Here is a 16912-nt window from a genome sequence, read left to right as displayed (position 1 = left end):
CAATTCTCCTCATTTGGCTGTCAATCTTAAAACTAAAGAAAAAATAATAATAAAAAAACACAAGACGGCTTATCAATCATTCACTTTATTCTAAAAAACCTTTCAAACTGATTCGTACAATACCCATAATAGTATCATTTCTTGTAGCAAAAAACATAAGAAACAAGCTACCTATATTATCTTATGAGAATAAATTTTGACATGACAAAAATTTCACAAGCACCAATGACATTTCGAGAAAGAAATACAAATAATATATCACGAATATTTGGAGAAGTTCAAATGTTGATATTTAAATAGCTCAATCAAAATACAATCAAGAAATATGAGAAATCTTTCGAAAGATATCGGAAAGTTTAAGGCACTTTAAAAATAATCTGAAGGCTTTATAAAGATAAATATACATATTACACATTTTTTTTACGTTTACAATTCACATATCAATAAACACCTTTTAAATGTATGTGCCTAGGAAGATAAGATCTAAATGAAACTACTGAATTTTATCCATATAGATCTCATCTTCAAAGTAGTTAATATTCTTAAATATAATTAGCATTATAGCTAAATTCACATTAATATTTACAAGAATATATCTACAGCTGTACACAACATTACTTTTTATGTAGAATAAAAAGTGATGCTTTTCACAAAGGCATCTTCAGAAAAATTTCTGAAAATCATATATAAGAATTGCATAATATTGATATAATCATAAATAATTGGCAGTAGTTACAAGGAATGTGCTTTATGATTATAATCTAATTTCTTATTGCACATTTGCATAGTCAAAAAATTCTGAATGATACCATTACTTGGCACCAGTATATGATTAAAATAATGGTAAAGTTTAATGTAATATTACACAACAAAATTTTAAGTAATAATTAATATGAGTTGTAACAATTTAAACACATAATAAAATAGTTGAGAGTTTTATGAATATAATACTGTTATTTTGGGTGATGAATAAACATTTTAAGAAGTTTGTTCTTTAGAAGAATGCATGTTTATGCTTAGAAATATGAATTTTTCTACTTTATTCTATATTATAAAGAAAGCTTTTGTTATTAATTTTTATATAAAAATGAAAAATTTCAAACTTAATGAAAACAAAAAAAAAAAAAAAAAGATTATGCAATTTTATGTACACTTATGTCAACATGTTAATAAAATTATATTTAAGATGAATCACAGAAATATCTAGAAATGTATACAGTATATTTTTGATATCCTTTCTTAAGTTTTAAATGTTATTTGATATGATAGCTTTATACTTATTTAATGCATCAGATAATGCATTGTCCAAATTTTAAGATAATACTCTATAAATATATATGGGTTATTTGCAGGAAAAAATATAATAATGGAACAAAAAATAATCATCATTAATACATAAGCAAGAATTAAAATAAAGTTTAAATTTTCTTTCTAAATAAATATAACAAGTAGCAATAAATATTAATCAAGCATTATTCATAACTCAATACCCTTAACAAAAACTTAAAAATCAATAAGAAAATGTGTGTTTATGATAAAATACTTATTCTGTAATGTCATTAGAATTCACATCTTCTGTCTTGGATAATGTTTCCAATTTATCTGTATTTGTTTCACAATTATCACATTTTATCTCATCTAGTGTTTCATTATTTGATATCTCACACTGACTAGAGTTTTTCTCATCTGTTGAATTATCGTCGACATGCAAATTGTTTTCTGCAGCATTATCAATAATTCCTACATGTGGAGGTTTTATTGTAGTACAAAGAGAATAATCTATGTTGTTTAGAGCACATAACTGAGGCAATACCTAAAAAAAATTAAATTATTAATCACAAACAACATATAAATTTTGTAAAACATTATTCTGTAAAAGATATAAGTTTGATTAAAGTAAAATTTTAATAAAATCATTGGTAGTCATTTTGATTCTTTCTGAATTAAATGAAATGTAAATAATTTTCAATGTAGTATATTTGTAAATAACATTAAGTATATTTAATAAAATTTTGTGGAAAAAATTACCTAGATTAAACTAAACTTTAATATAACAAATAAAATGAATTCTTTACATAGTTTATTTTAAAGTATATGTTGATAATGATATTGTAATGTGAGTATATCAATATAACATAAAAATGATATAATTCACATTAAATACATTACATCAAATTTAAATTGAGCTGTTTGCTATCTTCTACTTTATACTATTTTATTATTATTTTATTTTTTACATTTATTATTTAAAAATTTATATTTTCATATTAATATATAAAATACTAAATTCTGAAATATTAGACCAATTTTATATTCCGTCCTAAATCTTAAATGCTGCTAATGTTCAAATTTTTAAACCTTATTTTATGAAACATATATAATTTCGAGTTGACTTATTTAATAAATAAAAAAATACATTTCATTAAATAATCTTGATGTATAAAAGATAATATGCTTTTCATTATAATCAAATCTTGTGAAAATTAGCTTAGTAAACAAAAAATGATATTTTCTTTAGAAGTGAGAGATTATTTTTAATGAAAAAAAAAAGTTTCCATTTACTTAAGTTTTCTTCATAAACAAAATAAAATAAACATAATTGATTAAATTCTATCCATTTACAACTGAAAAAATGACTTAACACTTTAGTTATAGGAGAAAAAATAGAGAACTAATTTTTTCAGGATACTTTTTCAAATATATTACAGAAAATTTCATATATCTTGGTTGTATAATGCATGGATGGTACATGGGCTCTGACAGTTTTTAAAAAGTTTGAGAGTCCTTTTCAGTTATGAACCTTGAAGAGCACCTCATCAGAGTCATCAAACAATCCATCTCTTCACTAAGAAAATATATTGGTCTCTGCTATTGTGCATTTTTACAGCCTATCCAAGATTCATAAAACAAGCTATAAATACATTGGATGTTTGTAATATGATAGTTGAATTTCATTTTTTTTTTCTTTAAAAAGCATTTTAAAAATGCTTGACACCAAAGTATTAGTGGCATATTTGACAATGCAAACTGTTCATAAATTGATTTTTTAAATTATAATACAAGATAATTCTGTATTTTATTTTAAATATATTCATCAATTTTCATTTCATTTCCATGCAGCCATTATTCTTTTGTTTCACATAGAGTATCTGCTTTTGTTTTTAGTGTAAAAGTCCAAATGTTACAAAGAAACTGAAATATGCTATCTTCTTTATTTATATGTGAAATAAAATGTAGTAGTTTAATTCTAATAACAGAGTTTTAACTTAAAACAGCACATTAGACAAAGATATACTCATAAATAATTAACTTAATAGCGAGGTTGAGGCCGAAGTTTTAAACATGAAAATGTGTATGTTGGATGTTCAACGCTGCTTTCCTGTAATCCTAGAAGTTTGACAATGGTGTTTGAAAAGTCAGTGGAACCATGCTCAACATTCCAAACGCATTGTCAAACTTCTAGGTTTACAAGAAAGCAGCATTGAACATCTGACGTACACATTTTCCTGTTTAAAACTTCAGCCTCAACCTCGCTATTAACTGACTAAAATTATAATTACTGTCAGCTTAATATGCATCAAAAATAGAATGATGGGAGAAATCAGTGGCAAAAATATAAAATTCAGTAACATGTAATGAAGATCAGATTATGCTTCTAAATATTTATCAAAAATGAAAACTTCATGAAAGATATTTATTTTTGTCTTGTGTCATGATACAAGCATATATTATACAGTATTAGAAGTTTATACATTAAAAGTTACTTCTAACTTCTATAAAAGTATTATTTTTTTTAATGATATTTCTCTATTACTATCAAATATTTAAATATGTGATTAAGGTATCCAAAAAAATTTAAAATGTTTTTAATGTTTGCTAACCTCCAATAAATCAATGTTGCAAAGAGAAACAATATTGTAATTGTAACAGATGTAAAGTTTTAACATATCATTACGTAATTAATAGATTAATAGATTAACTAATAGATTTCTAATAAGATTAATATTCAATAGGAAATCAATTTAATTAATAGACTAAAGTGAATTCTATTCACTCTGTTTCTGTTGAATTCATTTATACTTTGGTAACTGACCTGATATAATATTATTACTGACAATTTAATCTAAAGAATAAATTATATCTAACTGGTTGCTAATTTATCATCATTAGCAATGTGATAAAATTTGATTTTATTATAATCATAATAATACTAAAAATTAAAAACTCCAAATTTAAAAATAACAAATACTCACATTCCCCACTCCATTAACATTTGTTTCAATCAGAGAATCCATCTCTAATTGTTGCATTAATTCAACTAATTTCTGAGCTTTGCGTGCTTCATTTTGTTCTATAATAGTACAAAGATGTTCAGTTAATTTCTCCTTATGCTGCATCTTTTGAAATAATTCAAGTTTAGCTACAACAAATTCTTTCTCTGCTTTCTGGTATCTTTTTCTAGAAAGAAAGAAAAAAATCTCTCTAAATAATTAAGTACTACTGTAACAAAAATTATTAGCAAATTTATGAAAAGTTCAAATTCTGAACAAGTTGCCAACAAATTAATTATATTACTTAATTAGAAAGTAAAATAATTTATTACATAATAATTCCATAAATGATTAGTTTTAAACTAATATTTCAATAAATATTTTCATCTTTTTATTATATAATTTATGATAATTACAGATTTAAATACAGTAAAACTCTAATTCATGGGCATACTTCATTCCTGATAAATCTCTCATGAATCAGTTTTGTAAATAGAAAAAGCTTTTCCATCATATCTTATAATTGAAATTTGTATCTCATTCTGACATAAATTAGTCACCCTATGCCAAATAATATTAAACTGTTACAAAATTCCAGAGGATATGCAAAACATTCAAAAGGTGGTAATATATTTATAACAACTTGTGATTCTGTCAGTATATTTTAAGAAAATATAATCAGAACTAGTTTTCTTATTAACTTATTACTGATTTTCAACATGATTTGTATGTACTGTATGAGTTGTTTCTCATAGATCATGTTTAATCCTCATTACCATTCATACACCAACATACTGCATACATACATGTTTATATACTGTAAAATGTCCCTAAGAAAATCACTTTCCTTTCCAGAAAATGTGGTCTTTTTCAAAGGAATGGAAAAAACTATTTTAAGAATAATGAAATCAGCCACTTACTTATCTGTAGCATTAAGTCTCATAGTACAACACAATTAGAAAAATCATATTTTAAGAATGGATAAAAGTAATTGTTAATTGGTTGCTTATCTGACTGCATCTTTAAGAATTAGTGATTTACAATACAATAGTAAAACAGAATCCTTAAACTGATAAGTAGAAAGTGATCATGGTCAGTGTTTCTTTGATTTATGGTCATAATAGTGAGATTTAATTTTTTCAAAATGTACATGTTTAATTCTGTAATGAGATTATCTCTATAAATTTTAAATCTACATTATTAAATTTAATACAAGTTGGTAGTCTAACTACATACTTCTAGTCCAAATTATGTAATAGTTATATACTGTATTAGACAAGTTTCAGCTTGATAATTAATTTGGCCATATCATTTGATTATATCTGTGATAATAGACAACAATAAATAACTAGTTATAAGTGCTTTCCATTTTCTATTTAATCAGGTAAAACTGCACTTCTTGTCATCTATTTCTATTTTTAACAGATTATTTTCTCTAATATAGTTTGTTATTATGATAAAAATGTTATATGCATAATATTGGAAGGTAAAACTAAAACTAAGAGGAAAGGTATTTTTTAAACCATAAACCTTAAATAGGTTCACAATTAAACATAAACTTTACTATATATTCATTATACTATCATACTGTATTTGAATTTACAGGTTATCACACATATAAGACACTATTATACTACTTTACAATAGTACATAAAATTTATACCATTTTCATTTAAAAACATATCCTAAAATGCATTTCAGCTATCTTTGCTTAGCCTTCTTCAGTTGGATTTAGGTCTAAAAGACATGAAAATGTTTTGAGACAATACAGAACTGTAACATCAACATGCATATAAACATGTTTTAAATTGACAAAACCAGTTAAAATCTGGCCTTTACAACAATTGAAAGAACAGTAGAATTTGATGCCAATCACATTTAACCAAACTAAACCATCAATACATGTACAATACATGTATTGATGGTTTAGTTCTACAAACTACAACAACATTCCACACATTAAATGTATAGTACACGATAAAATAAATGCCACATCATCTAAAATGATTTTCACTTTTATGTATAGTATTATTCACAATATCTAATAATCTTGGATTTTATTCTGGTGTTTACATTGTGATAAATATATTCCAGAGGTGCCATTTGGGTGGTTTAAACCTTTACCAAATATAAACCAACTTAATTTACTGAATATACATGTAATATAACAATTATTACACATAATATTTTACCTCATTAAACTATTGTATCCACTTAATTACAGTCAAACCTGTTTTTATGCGCTCTTTTTATGTGCGATTTTTATTTGTGCGATTTTTTTAATGCGAATTTTTATTTGTGCGGTATAGTTGGCGACTAGTCTCGTGCGATTCGTCATGTCTCACGTTGACTTATTATAGCTAAATAAACTTATTATAGCATAAATGCACTTATTATAGTAATATTATTGCATGAATATGCGAAAAATGAAATAATTTACTTTTTAAGTCAACAAAACACCACCTGGACAAAAATATGTAAAACAGACGATGGACCAGACGATGCAGTCAAGTGCTGACATCTGTTGTCAATAAATTCTATTTCATACGGTTTTGAGTTATTTTCTATGTGAGACTTTTTTTATGCGGTCCCTGTTGATCGCATAAAAAAAATATTTTTTTAATTGTGTTGCGAAAACTATTTTTTACAGCCATTCGTGAAGTTTCGTGCGATTTTTTTTATGCGTTTTTTTTAATGCGGTCCCTATCCACCGCATAAAAACAGGTTTGACTGTATTTGAACACCTTACTTCTATAGTGATGTAAGCTTTGTATCAATACAACATAATACCATAATTTAATTTCAGTTATATAATCTACAATTATTAAAAAAAAAATTAAATCATTCTAATTATTATTATATCCACTTCTAATTTATACCATCAACTATTTACCTGACCAGTTTTCCTACTTATTCGTAGTATCCATATTAAACCAAAATGGTTACTCTACTATTACACCCAATTGACACCAATACAATAATTAAATACTACTATAATCACTATTATCTTACAACCTTTACCTTATTAGTCAGACTTATCAACTTAATTTCTTAAATGAGTTATTACTGCAATAATATTAGTTGTAACCAACTTAGGATTTTTTAATTTCAAACAAGATGGCCTATAATGCATATTGTAAATTCTTACTAATATTGTCATATGACTACTTTGTATTTATATTAAAGTTCTAATTACCTGACCAGTTTTCAACTTGTGACTATATCCAACTGTGATGGTATCAGTACAATTACACATAATTAACACTTACATACAATGATCAAATGTGATAAGCCCATAAATTCAAATACAATATAATATTATAATATATATAATTGGGCAAGAAGTTTTTTAATAACAACTTTTACTGCTAACAGCTAATGTTTAATTAATGTAAAAAAATTACAAGCAATAAATTTTTTTAACTGTATACAAAAAATGGTTAACAATATGATAACTGAAAATATTACTCTATCAAAAAACATTCAAAACCCAATTTAGATGACCTGATACTTAGACTTTTTTGGATTTTTCTGTAAATATTACACAAAAATCCAAAAAATTCCATTAAACACTTGCTTTAAATCAGTTAAAATCATAAAGTTATTATGATTGACAATAGAAAAAATATATATATTCAAAAGTCAAAATCATGACTGTAGACATTGCTATAGCTTTACTATGAAGTATCATTTAAAATTTGCTAACTATATGATTTACAAAACTGAAGTAAATTATAAAAATTACCAATTTTCATTGGATTTATCTTTTTCGTAATAATTATTTCATTTTCCATGCATATCAGCATATTGTGCAAAAATTTTTTAAAAAATGTATCATCTATTTATTTTTAATAAACAATGATTTCAAAAGTCCATATTTATTAAGAAATTTTTGCCATTGTCACTTTTATAAAATGTTATCAATTTTGAACAATGTACACATAAAATATAACTAAATATCAAATCTATTATTAAACATAAGATTATTTTCAAACTAATTAGAATAAATGTAGCCTGTAAATAACCAGTATTTAAACTTTTATTTAATTTGGGTACTCTGTAGAGAAAGAAAAGTTTCTTTGGTTTTAATAAAAAAAATCATAGAAACTTTAAATAAACCAACAAAAGAAGCAATAATAAAAAATATTAGGAATAAAAATGTAACTACTTTACTTACTGAGCTTCAGTAAATTCCATACTTGCTATTTCAATTTGATTTCTTAAAATAGAAACATCAACACTTAAAAGTGAATCCAAATGGTTTAATTCTTTCTGAATTTTAATTAATTTCTGAGCTTCTGCTTCAGTTCGTTTTTTTCTGAAAACCAAAAATATAACGGAAGGCTTTATGTAACACAAATTTTTAGCTTTGTCTTTTATTATTGAATGAATTAAAGATAAACTTTTTATTTTACAAAATAACATAAAAATTTAGAGAATCTTCAATTTATTCGTATACTCTAAATAGAGGATTTTTTAATTCGCATGTTAAAGGTAAGACAAAATTAAAGGCAATGTGAAAATTTGTGTTGTTATTTGAAAGATAACACTACTTAAAATGATTAATTTAATTAATTAGAAAGGAATTAAACAACGTTCCACATTCTAAATTTGAAGATTTGATCTGACATGAAATGAAAATATCTAAAAAATGTGTTTAATCAAGAAAATAATTCAAAGATGATTCTATATTTACATAGCAAGGTATATTTGTCTCTGTGAAAACAGTCTGAAAAAGTTTAAAAACAACTCTTTCCAAATTCTAATGAAGATTCTTAATAATCCTGAGAACATATGTTACATTTATAAACTATGGTGTCATACTTCAAAGTCCAAAATAAAATTTTATTGTATCACCCAAAAGAGCAAAATGATTAACAGAATCTAACTTACCATAATCAATGTTTAATACCCTATTCACACTGTATATTTTAAGCCAGTTAAATGACTAAGCCAACTTAAGGTACGAAATATGAACGGAACTGACTTAATGTTAAACCGGTTTAACTACCAACAACCGGCTCAGCTTAAATTGCTTTCTCAAAGAAGCTTAAGTCGCTTCAAGCTTTCCTTGAAGTCCGCAAGTTCAAAAATAATGGTGGAAGCAGATGTACTGGTACAAATGTTTGAACAAATGATACTCTTCTCTGATAGCATGTACACGCTGCTTCAGTACAAAAAGTTTAAATAATAATAATAATGTAAATTTCTGTCGAGAATCCATTCTTACCACAGTTCTGTCACTAAAGCGATATAAACATTGAGAGAATCGTGCTGCCAATGACAATGACATCACTGATAATAAATGTTAATAATTCCTAACTAACATCTTATGCATTTTAAATAAGTTATTTATATTTTAAATTTCTAAATATAAATTAATTTATGATGATTTATCAAAAATACACAAAAGTTTGATTTTATTTAAAATGTAATATTGAGTACACCCGCTTGTGGGCTAAGCGAATAATTCGCTTTAATTACCTAGTGTGAACAAGTAGTTAATCTTCTTTTCAACAATGTGACTTAACTTAATCCCACTTAAAATGTACAGTGTGAATAGGGTATAACACCTAAGCTAATCAAAGCTAAATCAAACTGTCTTAATTAATGTATACCATTAAATGCCTTTTAATGATTTAGGTTCTGATGGACAGAGGCTAAAGTTTATTAAAATGTTTAGCTATTAATTAATTCAATTAATAAATACATATATATTATGTAATATACTAATACAGTTTACTCAAATTAGCATCATACAATCAAAGATACTTTGAATTTCAAAAAAAATATGGTAAGATGATTAACAAGAGAATTGAAATTTTTAACATATTTCTTCTATTTTCATTGTGAAATAAATATATAAATTATAAGAACAATATTTAAATAAAACTATAAAATAACATTATTATTAAGTTTTACATATATTTGTGATAAATTTATCATCTCAGAGCTGTCATTAAATAAGAAAAAACATGCAAATTAACAAGATGAAAACAGAAAGAATTACCTATCAGCAATAGCTTTGGTCAGAAGTGATTTCCTCTTAGCATTTTCTTGTTCCATTTGCTTTTGTCTTTGTTCAAACTGTTCAAGAATATTATCTTGTCTAAAAAATTAAAAGAAATATTTTAATTATGATAAAATAACAACATATAAAACAATATTAATTTGCATAAAAAATTTAAAACAACAAGAAAATAAATTAGTCACAAACAATGAGGTATTTTTTTACAGATAACTATATATCATACCATACCATCAAAGCACAATATTGTGCCAACAGAAAAAACTCACAGACTTTTGGTCTGCTCATTTGTCCAATCCAGTCACATACAAAAATGAAGCTAGCTGGATCAAAAAGGAAGACGAAAACATGATGAGACATCATTCAAGCCCTGTGTTGAAATAAGAATACAGAACATCCATCATGCAATACAAAGAACACACAGTTGGAAAACACCTGATACAAACTTTACAACATATATTGATATATCAAAACAATCCAAAAACACAAAGTGAAGCATTTTCTAGGAGATTCATTGAGTTCACTTTGTTTTTGTCTGGCCTTGAACACACAGTCCAACAGATTAAACATCAAATATGATACAATGTCAAACATAACAAAATACATATTATTTCATCTTATGTACAGTACAGTACATTATGTACATAGATGACATAAAACTCTACACATTTATACAAATACAGTTACATCAACTATTAGATTTTACATTTACTCCAAAGACATTCAACTGGATTATGGCCTAGATAATTCCAGAATATCATATAGAAACAGCAATCCAGAAGGAAGGTGATTTTGTACTCAGAAATAAAGACATCATTGAATCCATGAATGAAAGCAAAGTCTACAAATATTTAGGATTTCAACAGGTCAAACCAGTGGTGGGATTCAAATAATTCAACAACCAGTTCACTGAATTAGTAACTGTTTTAAGTATAAAAAGCAATATTTATTTATAAGTTTACTAGGAGAGGGCTTCAACCACTTGTTTAAAAATTACAGAATGATTCAATTGCTGGTGCTGCCATTTCTATTTTTTTCTGATGAAAAACAATTTTAAGCTGAGTATTTAGGCCTTACAGTACTTTTTCATACCAATGCATCTGAACATTAAAAAATACAGAAAATGATAACAACACTAGTAAAAATAAACCAAAACACACACATAATATCTTAAAGCAAATATTGAAGACAACTAGACTTATTGTGTCCACCAACTGTGAGTAATCAGAACAAATCAATGTCATCTATAACTGGTTAAAAATATTTCTTAATATAACAAAAATGTTATAAAAATATCCCTGATAAAAAGTAACAATAAAACTATAATTCAAATATTTTCATATTGCCTTTTGATTGACATGTTCTTTTGTAGTTTGCTTTGCTTTTATCCAAGATTGTTGGCTGTGTACTTAATTCTTACCCTCTTATCTGGGACTACCCAGCAATAGAAATCAATGTCTTAATATTGTTATGCAAAATTGTCCCAGAAATATATTTATTTTCTTCATTTCCCAGATTTCAGAAGTACAGATACTTATACAGTACCTAGAGTAGAGTACAGGTATTTGTGCCTAGAACTTATCACTTGTTTTCTGTCCAACTGTGGGTACATCAATGCTTGATTGTGATAGATGGGTGAAGAAAAATTGCAATCACAGTAGTGATTAGTTCTCACTCAGACTTATTGATCTATTGTCTAGTTTTTCTCTTTCATTTCACTCTTGTCCTCACTGAACTGTAAAAAGTTGGCAGTCTTACACAAAGGCAAACTTTTGCAATAAATTGCCTAAAGAAATATTCCTTATACAAATACAATTTTAACAACTAATTTACTAAACTATAAATATTTTAGGAAGTGGTTCTGTTGAATCACTGCAAACTAGGTGAATCCCACCACTGGATTGAATCAGAACATGCAAAAGAATACATCAGATTAAATGCAATACTAACAATACAGCTAAATGCAAAACACACATTTAAAGCAATCCAAGTATTTATTCAGTACGCACATATTCATTTGGAGTTATACATTGAACACACACAGAACTAGAACAACTTCAAAGAAAAACATAAACAACATTAACAAAACGTAACAAACACTATCCTAAGTGTTCCTCAGAAAGGCTAACTATTCCCCATAAAGAGGGAGGATGAGGTCCCACACATATTTTAAACCAGTTCTACAAACAAATACAGACACTGCAAGAGTTTTTCTACAGAAAATAAGAAACATCACAATTATAGAAAGCAGTAAGCCTTGCAAGCAAACAGTACACCATAAAACTTACATAACACACCAACCTGGATCTAACAGATACAGATATATTTTATTCAACACACTAGGTACAGCGTATACTGGGTGCCACATAGGTATAACCCAGTTTGATACAGTGAAAATAATGACGCGCTAGATAAATAGTAATGGTTACAATAATTAGAGTGGATTAATAGGAATTTGTTACAGATATTTACAATAAATTAAAAAAAAAATTAAGTTAATTAAATATCAGGTACAATTAATTCAGTACAATAATCAGTGAATACAAAAGGAATTAGTTACAAGTACTTATTTACAGTATATACATGCAATGACAAACAAGTTTACAGTCCAATACAAATTACAAAATACAGTCTTAGCAAGCAGGTAAATTGACATAAATTTGAGGATACACAGGATTGTTGATGAGATGATTGTCGCCAACGCAACAAGCACAGAAGGGCGTGAATAGGACAAGGTGAGGCAGAGAAGACAAGGTGATCATTGGGCAGAAGAGGCTAGGAGTAGGCATTGACCGTGGTTCGTTCGAAGTATTTAGTGATGAGTGCTAAGAATGCATCATAAGAGTCCTCATAGTCAAAAATTATTGTACAATCAGTGGGCCATATTCCCCTATGTGCCTCAATAGTGAGCATAAGGTGAAACCTCTCCGGTTCTAACATCGGGCAGTCGAAGAAGTAGTGTCGACTGCTGTCCTCAACACCACACAGGGAGCAGTTAGGATTGGATGCGTTAGTGAACCTTGTAAGGTATGAGTTGAACCTGCCATGATTACTAAGGAATTGACTAGCATGATGGCAAGGTTTGTACCACCTGCTAAAGATAAAAGGCTCAATGAGAGGGATGAAATTATATGTGGTATGATGGTTATAATCATTCCAGTCCTGCTGCCAGGAAAGAATAAGATCCTTCCAAAGTAGGTTCTTGACAGTTTTAGAGGTTAGCTTAGTATAAGAGATAGGGAGGTCGGTGTCACCTCCCGCAGATTTCGCCAGAGCATCGGCACGCTCATTACTGGGCGTGTCCTGGTGGGCTCGTGTCCAATAAATAAAATAGCAGTTGGTAGTGTTGTTGATGATATCTTTTATTTCATTGGTGATGGGGTGTCCGGTGGCACTTTGCAGCAGGGAGATGGATGAAGCACTATCCGAAATAATGGCCACAGTGTTGTTAGTGTAGTTGGTGACTGACCAAGCCACCGCCATTTTGATGGCAAACAACTCTGCCTGGAGTACAGAACAGTGTTTGCCCAGCCGATAATGTCCAGTGGCAATCTCGTTGCTATTGTGGAAGGCCACAAAACTGCTACCCACCTTAAAGTCCGCTTTTGAGCCGTCTGTATAAATTTCGATGTTTGCATGCTCGGGCTGAGAGAAGATGATTAAATTGGATCTAACAGTACACAAAAGGCATGAATACCATCAGAAATCATGGTCTCAGAAAGAACTCCATGGTAAGCACCCTAACAAATTGTTCATGACTGCCATATAAGACCTCACCATAAATACAAGAAACTACAGAAAGCACATTTTAAAAGACAGCACATGTACAAATTTCTACATCATGCAGCACATCAAGTTGCAAGCTTTTAAGACAAACAGACAAGTTACATCAACATAACTAAATATAATACATCAAAGTTTGAAATACAAATACATCCAGCAACCATATCATAAATACACATCTCAGATGGTCACAAAAAACAACACACACAAAATATACGAATTATAATTACAGATAAAACAATCAATCACAACAGACCAGATATCACATTTATAGACGAAGAAAAAAAAATCACATACATCATTGTATAGCTACATATAATGTTGATATTCCTTAGATAATCTCAATATTATCCAGATTTCACACAAAACCCATGACACATACAAGAAATCAAATGTTAGTTATATAAACTCAAAAAATTTACAGAATCAGTGCTAAGCAATCTTTTACAATTTATTTTTAAAATATACATAGTACAATCAGAATAATGGAATTATTAATTATGTAGTATCAATAATGCACAACAGATGCAAAATATAAGATAATATCCGTTGATTAGACACTAGGAATTAACATAAATGATTGAAAATTACGATAAACTGCAAATTGGACAAATTAAAATACAATTTTTAGAAAATTACACAATCTATCTTATCATACCTGAAAGTATTTTTCTCTTCGTGAATTGTAACATGTTTCACATTTGGTTTTTGAACAGATCCTTCTTCTGTGGATTTACTATCCTGAGATAAATCAGAATCTTCTACAGATGGCTTATTTAACTCATTCTTCCCAGAATCTTCACTTTCCACGACAAACTCCACTTTAGACTTTGACAGTCTCTGTTTAGGAGTAATGTCCTCTTTAACTGGTAAATTTTCACTCATATATTTTGTTTTCTTTAATATTCCTTTTCTAACTTGAGTCTTAATTGGTTTAGGCTGTGTTGTAGCGTTTGTAACCTCTATATAAAAAAAATATAATAAAATAAAATTTGAAATGAATATAATCTTTATAGAATGTGATATATTCCATCACATTATATTAATAAAAATGAAAATTTAAATGGAAATTGACATAATTCAAGTCACGTGATGTTTTGATAATTTTAAAATCTTTTAATTTGTTAAATATAAATTTTACATCAGTTTGATCTTATGTAATAGATTCTAATCAAATGATTGCGTTCGTAACTTGCCATTAATGCAATCGCCGTTCATCTGAATTCTTTTGATTTCTTCTTCGCTGAATCCATTCCACTCCCTTCCCGCCATCTTGTCCACATGACACTCTACATTGTTTGTTTATCAATCCGCTTCCATTAAAAATATCATATTATTATTTTTGACGATTTTAAATATATATTAATAAATATTTTGTTCGAATTATTAGTGTAAAAATAAAATTTTAATTTTTTTAATCGTAAACGTATTTAAAAAATTAAACAATTATTAATTTAATGATGTCATTATTAAATAAATTATACAGTAAATAAAGAAATTAAATATTATGAAAATAAATAAAAGATTGTGTAAAATATTTTTTATTAATTTAATTTTTTGGAAAAGTGTTTTAATAAAAATTTAATAGATGTAAATTTTTTCAAATAATTCAATACCATACCTAAATTTATTGAATTAATAATTTTATAATAATTTTTGATTTAATTCAATTTAATCTATTTTTATAATAATTTTTTAAATCATAATAATTAGGGTTTATTTTATTTTTCATTATTTTCGTCCAATAGGGATTAAGCTATTAAGGTGGCCTCCTCCCGCTCTGGGGGACCCTGGATCGAATCCGGACGGGTCGAAAAATCCCCAGGAATTTTTCGGCAGTTAGTCCGTCCGGATATGTCGGGCTCCATCCCTCACCACCCTGCCGCCCCATTGTGGGCCTGGCCGAACCCGCTTAATGCCCACAGGGCGAAAAAGAGTTTTAAAAAATGTTTCAAACTTAAAAATTGCAATGATAAAGACATGTAGAATTCTTAATAGGAAACAAACAAGTATCCCGATTACGTTCAAAGGACAACAGTTCATCATCTTTGTGTAAAATATGTCTACTGGTGCCGATTATTGTACATTGGCCTGAATTTTTGGGCTGTAATTTAAAAAAAAAAATTGTAGACTTATAAATTTCCATTGTTAATCTGTCCTTCTTTAATCTCGAGAATGGAGTTAGATAAATGTAAGATGAGACCAAATATGGAAACTTTAGGAGCGAGAGGACTAGAATAATTGTGTATGAACTTTCGATACAAATCGGAAGTCACGTTATTTCAATTCAGAAATTTTTCCCTGTAAAGAGTTAAATAGATGACGGCACGACTGTGTTGCTAACAGGAAAAGTATTATGTACAGGAGCAAACAGTAATAATTTAAGGAATTGATGAAAAAATACATTAAATCGACGAATACGTAGAAGCTGAACATCTTTTAAAAACATGTCAAAACATACAAGTATATGTGTATGAGCATCAAGAATGGATATTATTGCTCGTATGAAATAAATAATTTTATTTCATACGAGTAATTATTTATTGTTATATCGTTACGATGCCGGTCTGCAAATTTTAATCATTTTACTTTAAAAATTATGCTCTATTATACTTTAAAAAAACGTTAAATCGAGTTTCTACCCTATCACATAAAAATATGACAAAAGCATACCTATTAATGTAAAAAAAATATTTGATGAATAACCTGCATTAATCGTTATATAGAACAATACATAAGTATGGATGTTTTAAGTTTTAAAGGATAAATCATTACACTAACAAAGTTTTTTAAAGACTTATTAAGATAATCAACATGTGTCATATTAAAC

General features: G+C 27.5%; 1 protein-coding gene across 1 annotated transcript; it reads right to left on the bottom strand.

Annotated features, from left to right (window-relative positions):
- Positions 1–69: 69 nt before the first annotated feature.
- LOC136973756 (RAB6-interacting golgin-like) lies at positions 70–15381 on the bottom strand. The gene is made up of 6 exons (XM_067268509.1): positions 15279–15381; positions 14741–15044; positions 10282–10380; positions 8449–8589; positions 4254–4458; positions 70–1813 (listed from the first exon to the last, which is right to left on the bottom strand). The coding sequence occupies exons 1-6, from the start codon at positions 15352–15354 to the stop codon at positions 1544–1546; spliced, it is 1095 nt and encodes a 364-aa protein (XP_067124610.1). The 5' UTR covers positions 15355–15381; the 3' UTR covers positions 70–1543.
- Between the last annotated feature and the right edge of the window lie 1531 nt (positions 15382–16912).

The sequence above is a fragment of the Centruroides vittatus genome, unplaced genomic scaffold (assembly GCF_030686945.1).
Source record: "Centruroides vittatus isolate TY-2023 unplaced genomic scaffold, ASM3068694v2 contig_329, whole genome shotgun sequence".
Lineage (NCBI taxonomy): Eukaryota > Metazoa > Arthropoda > Arachnida > Scorpiones > Buthidae > Centruroides > Centruroides vittatus.
Note: the sequence above shows the minus strand (reverse complement) of the source record. Positions and strands in the feature narration are given on the sequence as shown.

What these genes read in the sequence shown, in the direction of transcription:
- LOC136973756 (XM_067268509.1), bottom strand. Translation starts at nt 15,354, where the DNA reads ATGGCGGGAAGGGAGTGGAATGGATTCAGCGAAGAAGAAATCAAAAGA. An exon ending in GAACGGCGATTGCATTAATG is followed by an intron (nt 15,045 to 15,278) that starts GCAAGTTACGAA and finishes TTTTTTATATAG; the next exon opens with AGGTTACAAACGCTACAACA. An exon ending in ACCAAAGCTATTGCTGATAG is followed by an intron (nt 8,590 to 10,281) that starts GTAATTCTTTCT and finishes TTTGGTTTTCAG; the next exon opens with AAAAAAACGAACTGAAGCAG.